The sequence below is a fragment of the Monopterus albus genome, unplaced genomic scaffold, assembly GCF_001952655.1.
Source record: "Monopterus albus unplaced genomic scaffold, M_albus_1.0 scaffold34.1, whole genome shotgun sequence".
NCBI lineage: Eukaryota > Metazoa > Chordata > Actinopteri > Synbranchiformes > Synbranchidae > Monopterus > Monopterus albus.
Window position 1 is genome coordinate 3,382,453 of NW_018127914.1, and position 3,956 is coordinate 3,386,408.

Sequence of the window (3,956 nt, forward strand, 5' to 3'; positions counted from 1 at the left end):
ACATCATTTTCACAGTTTTCATCAGTACAAGCAAAACTTGATAAACTTCCATTGTGTTCGGATGTTGGAAGAATTTTCAGTGACTGAATTTTATACATGTAAAGGTCAAACTATTTGCATGGCTAGATCCCACCAGGCGTAAGCGGTAAATGAGCGTTTTCTATGAGTTGGATGATCCAATGCCTTTAAAATGCCATAATACTGACTTTTATTTGTCTTATTAATTGAACTATATAATAGAACTAATAGAATAATACTCATAAAAGTAAAATAGTGTAAATGTTAACATGTCTAAGAAGCTAACAACTGTATTTTGTAACATTGTCAAGCCTTTTTATCATTGAGCAAATTGTTGTTTTGAATAAACTGATCAAGTATAAACACTTTGTATTAACAATTAATCTACAGATCAATGATATCTCAATCAATTCTGAAGAACTTGCCATTATCTTTCTCTCTGATGATAAATGTGATTACTGAATAATAACCCTGATTATTGATTAATCTTACCCAGCATGACAGATGCAACAAGTGCAATGATTCCAAGCAGGATCTTGCCCATCTTGATGTGTTGGCTTGATTCTTCTGTCTCAAAGACAAAAAATAAAAACCCTCTCACAGAAAGTCTGGGAGCTTCTTGGATGCTGCGTGTAGTAAAGAATGATGACTCTGTTTGGTGACGTGACATTTATATAGTGTCACAGGAGGAGGGGTTTGGCCAAAGAGTCAGTGGTGGAGGAATTTAATAGATGAAAGATACACCTGAATGACATCACCTCTATAGTTTGTAGCATAACAAGCCAGTAGTGTCAGCTTTGCCCGGCTGCACCTGCCTTTCTCACTTCCCTCACTCTGTTTTTGCTCCCTTACCTTGATGACGTTATCCGACACACCTGCTTCATATCCCCTGATTACCACCAGCTGCACCTGATTAGTTCTCCCTATTTATTCCCTGCTCTACATTCACTCCCCCTGCCAGTTCTTTCTAGTATCGTCAGGCCCGGTTGTTTCTCGTTGTTCTTAGCTTTGTATTGTACTCATGTTTTTGTCACCCTAGCCCCGTTCCAGTCTTGTGCCCCATTGTCTCAGCGTCCTCGCCTCTGTCGCTTCTCCGGACCACGGACCTCATCACCCCCGCACCATCTCCCATTAACTGCATGTACTAACTCTGTCTCCTCAGCAACCTTCCACCACGACCAGCCCAGGAGTGAGTCCCAGCGTCCGCAGCCCGGCCTTTCCCCTCATCATTCCACCACTGACTGTTATTCACCTTCTGCGGCTCGACACCCGGTCCCACTTCAACCTGGTTATTCACTTCCTTGTAAAATATCACTGTAAATAAACTGAGCACTACTTGCACTGAAGTCAGCCACCTGGGTCCGTCCTTTTTTTGATTCGCTCACCTCTGTGTCCGAGCGGATCTAACAAGTGGAGATTGAATGATGACCCCAAGTTTATATTTTGTCATTTCTCAATTATCAGGAACTGAGACTTAAAAACAAACACAATCCTTTAGAACAGTGGAAAAGGCTTTTGGTCTGATGCAGCCCCACAGCTCTATCAGAGGAGCTTAAAAAGACCTTAGATGGTGCCACCAGTCATGTTCCTCAGACGAAAGGACTTTTAAGTGAATGTTATTTACCGTTCTTAAATGTATGAACGTGGGTTTTCTTACAATATATTTTTCATATACGTTACTCACTAATAGGTTTCTTTAATCAAGCTATTTTGGTATTTGAATTATTTCCATTAGTTTTTGCCAACTGTTTTCCCCCTACATCAGGGGTGACAAACTCAATCGCACAGGGGGCCAAAACTCAAAGCACACTTTAGGTCGCGGGCCGAACAGGATAAACATTTACTGAACAGACTAAAACTAAGCGGTTGTATACATCAACAGACCCTTGATTGATCTGACGCGGGAATGATCGCAGATAGCCTATCGTTCGGTAAGGCAACTGTTGGGCTGCATTATGGGATTTGTAGTTTGTGTTATCGGCGCTTCATATCGCCGGGCCATTAAAAAAAGATTATATAAAATGATCTCGGGCCTTGAATTTGAGACAAGTGTGTTAGGTAGATGTGCGAATAGTTTACCGGCTTGCTAGTGTCAGTGCTAGCCTGTTAGTGCTAGCTTAGATGACTGAACAAACGGCTGAAATACTTTGCTAAATGTAGGGCACGTGTCAAACTCAAGGCCCGCGGGGCACATCCGGCCCGCGAGATCATTTTATACATCTTTTTTTTTTTTATTCCCCGGCGATATGAAGCGCCGATAACACATAAACTACAAATCCCATAATGTAGCGCAACAGCTGCCTTAACGAACGATAGGCTACCTGCGACCATTCCCGCAAGCTAGGACAAGCTGAAAAACGTCAATGCAGAGCAGAAGCTACAGAAGGCAGAGGAGTTGAAGAGGAATCTGACATCACAGCAGACGTTTTCACCAAAGTGAAATCACACAGTGAAGCTGCTGTGGACAACAGTGCAAATGACCAACAGCAGCAGATATGAAGGTAAAAAGAACAGTCAGCAGATTTACATGTAATATAACATAAAGGGAGAATGTATTGAGTTTGTGCAAACAGCAGGGGCAGTCTTTTCATGTTTTTTATGTTCTGTGGTGGGTTACGGTCCAGGGGCAGAGGGGGGAGGTAATGGACAGCGTTCAGCATCCTCACAGCCTGGTGGATGTGTCAGGTTTGCCTGGCTGCACCTGCCTCTCTGACCTCCCTCACCTTGTTTCTCTTTTTCGGCCCCTGATTACACCACCTTGCACACCTGCTCCACACCCCTTGATTGTCACCAGCTGCACTTCATTAGTTCCTCCCTATACCTGGCTCACCCCTTGCCAGTTTGTTCTCGTTCTCAGAACTCCTCTGTTTGCATTGTTTCTTAAACTTGATCTTTACATATTCTCCTTATTTATTGATTTATATAGTATTGGACTCCCTGCCGCCGCTCTCATCCCATGCTGTCTTCTTCCTCCACAGACTACTACCTCCGGACCTTGGCTCCTCTCAACCCTTCCAGTCTCCATCAGTCAGGTCGATGCACAGTTACCATCTGTATAAACTCCAGTTTCTCTATCCCCTTACTAACCTTCGTTGCCCACTGACCAGCTCAGGAGTGCCCCTCAGCGATGCAGCTCGGCCTACCCCTTCAACCTCATCACTGAACTGTTATCTGCCGCTGATCGACACCCGGTTTATTCAGCTCATCTACGCCTGCCTGTTCTTGCCATTCACTGCACTGCACATAATAAATCACTGCTTGCACTGAAGTCAGCTATCTGGGTCCACCTTTTCTTTCACTCGCCCACTTTCCCGTATACGAGCGATCATAACAGGATGAAGCTGTTTGTAAGTCTGGTGGAGTGGGCCTGAAGACTCCGATACCTTCTCCCTGAAGGCAGGAGTCTGAAGTGGGAGTGTGCGGGGTGGGAGGTGTCATCAGCAATGCTGATGTCTCTGCGGGTGAGGCAGGTGTTGAAGATGTCCGTAAGGGAAGGCAGAGGGGTGCTGATGATCTTACTGGCTGTTTTCACTATGCGTTGTAGGGTCCTTCTGCAGGAGGCAGTACAGCCTCCGTACCACACACTGATGCAGCCAGTGATGACGCTCTCAATGGTGCCCCGGTAGAAGGAGCGCATGATGGGGGGTGGGGTGGGGACTGGCTCTCCTCAGTTTGTGGAGGAGGTAGAAGCATGTTTGAGCTTTTTTAGCCAGTGTTGTGTTCTCGCCAAATGTTGGTGCAGATTGGGCAGTAAAACCTTTAAATCCACGTGATTGAAGTTCCCAGCTGTGATGAGGAATCCGTCTGGGTGCGCTGTCTGTTGTTCACTGATGGCCTGGTAGAGTTTGTTTCATGCCTCACTCCTATCAGTGGTGTTAGGGGTGGGAGGAATGTACACGGCTATCAACAGAGGTGTTAGGGTTAGAGGTCTGAAACAC

The 3,956-nt window shown here is 45.3% G+C and overlaps 1 protein-coding gene across 1 annotated transcript in view; it reads right to left on the reverse strand.

Moving 5' to 3' along the window:
* Positions 1 to 790, reverse strand: part of LOC109958745 (sperm acrosome membrane-associated protein 4-like) — a 2,546-nt gene extending 1,756 nt beyond the window's left edge. Inside the window, exon 1 of the mRNA XM_020597637.1 lies at positions 511 to 790. Coding sequence (XP_020453293.1) covers positions 511 to 688 — 178 coding nt within the window. The 5' untranslated portion in view covers positions 689 to 790. The remainder of the gene's footprint in view (positions 1 to 510) is intronic.
* Positions 791 to 3,956: the final 3,166 nt, after the last annotated feature.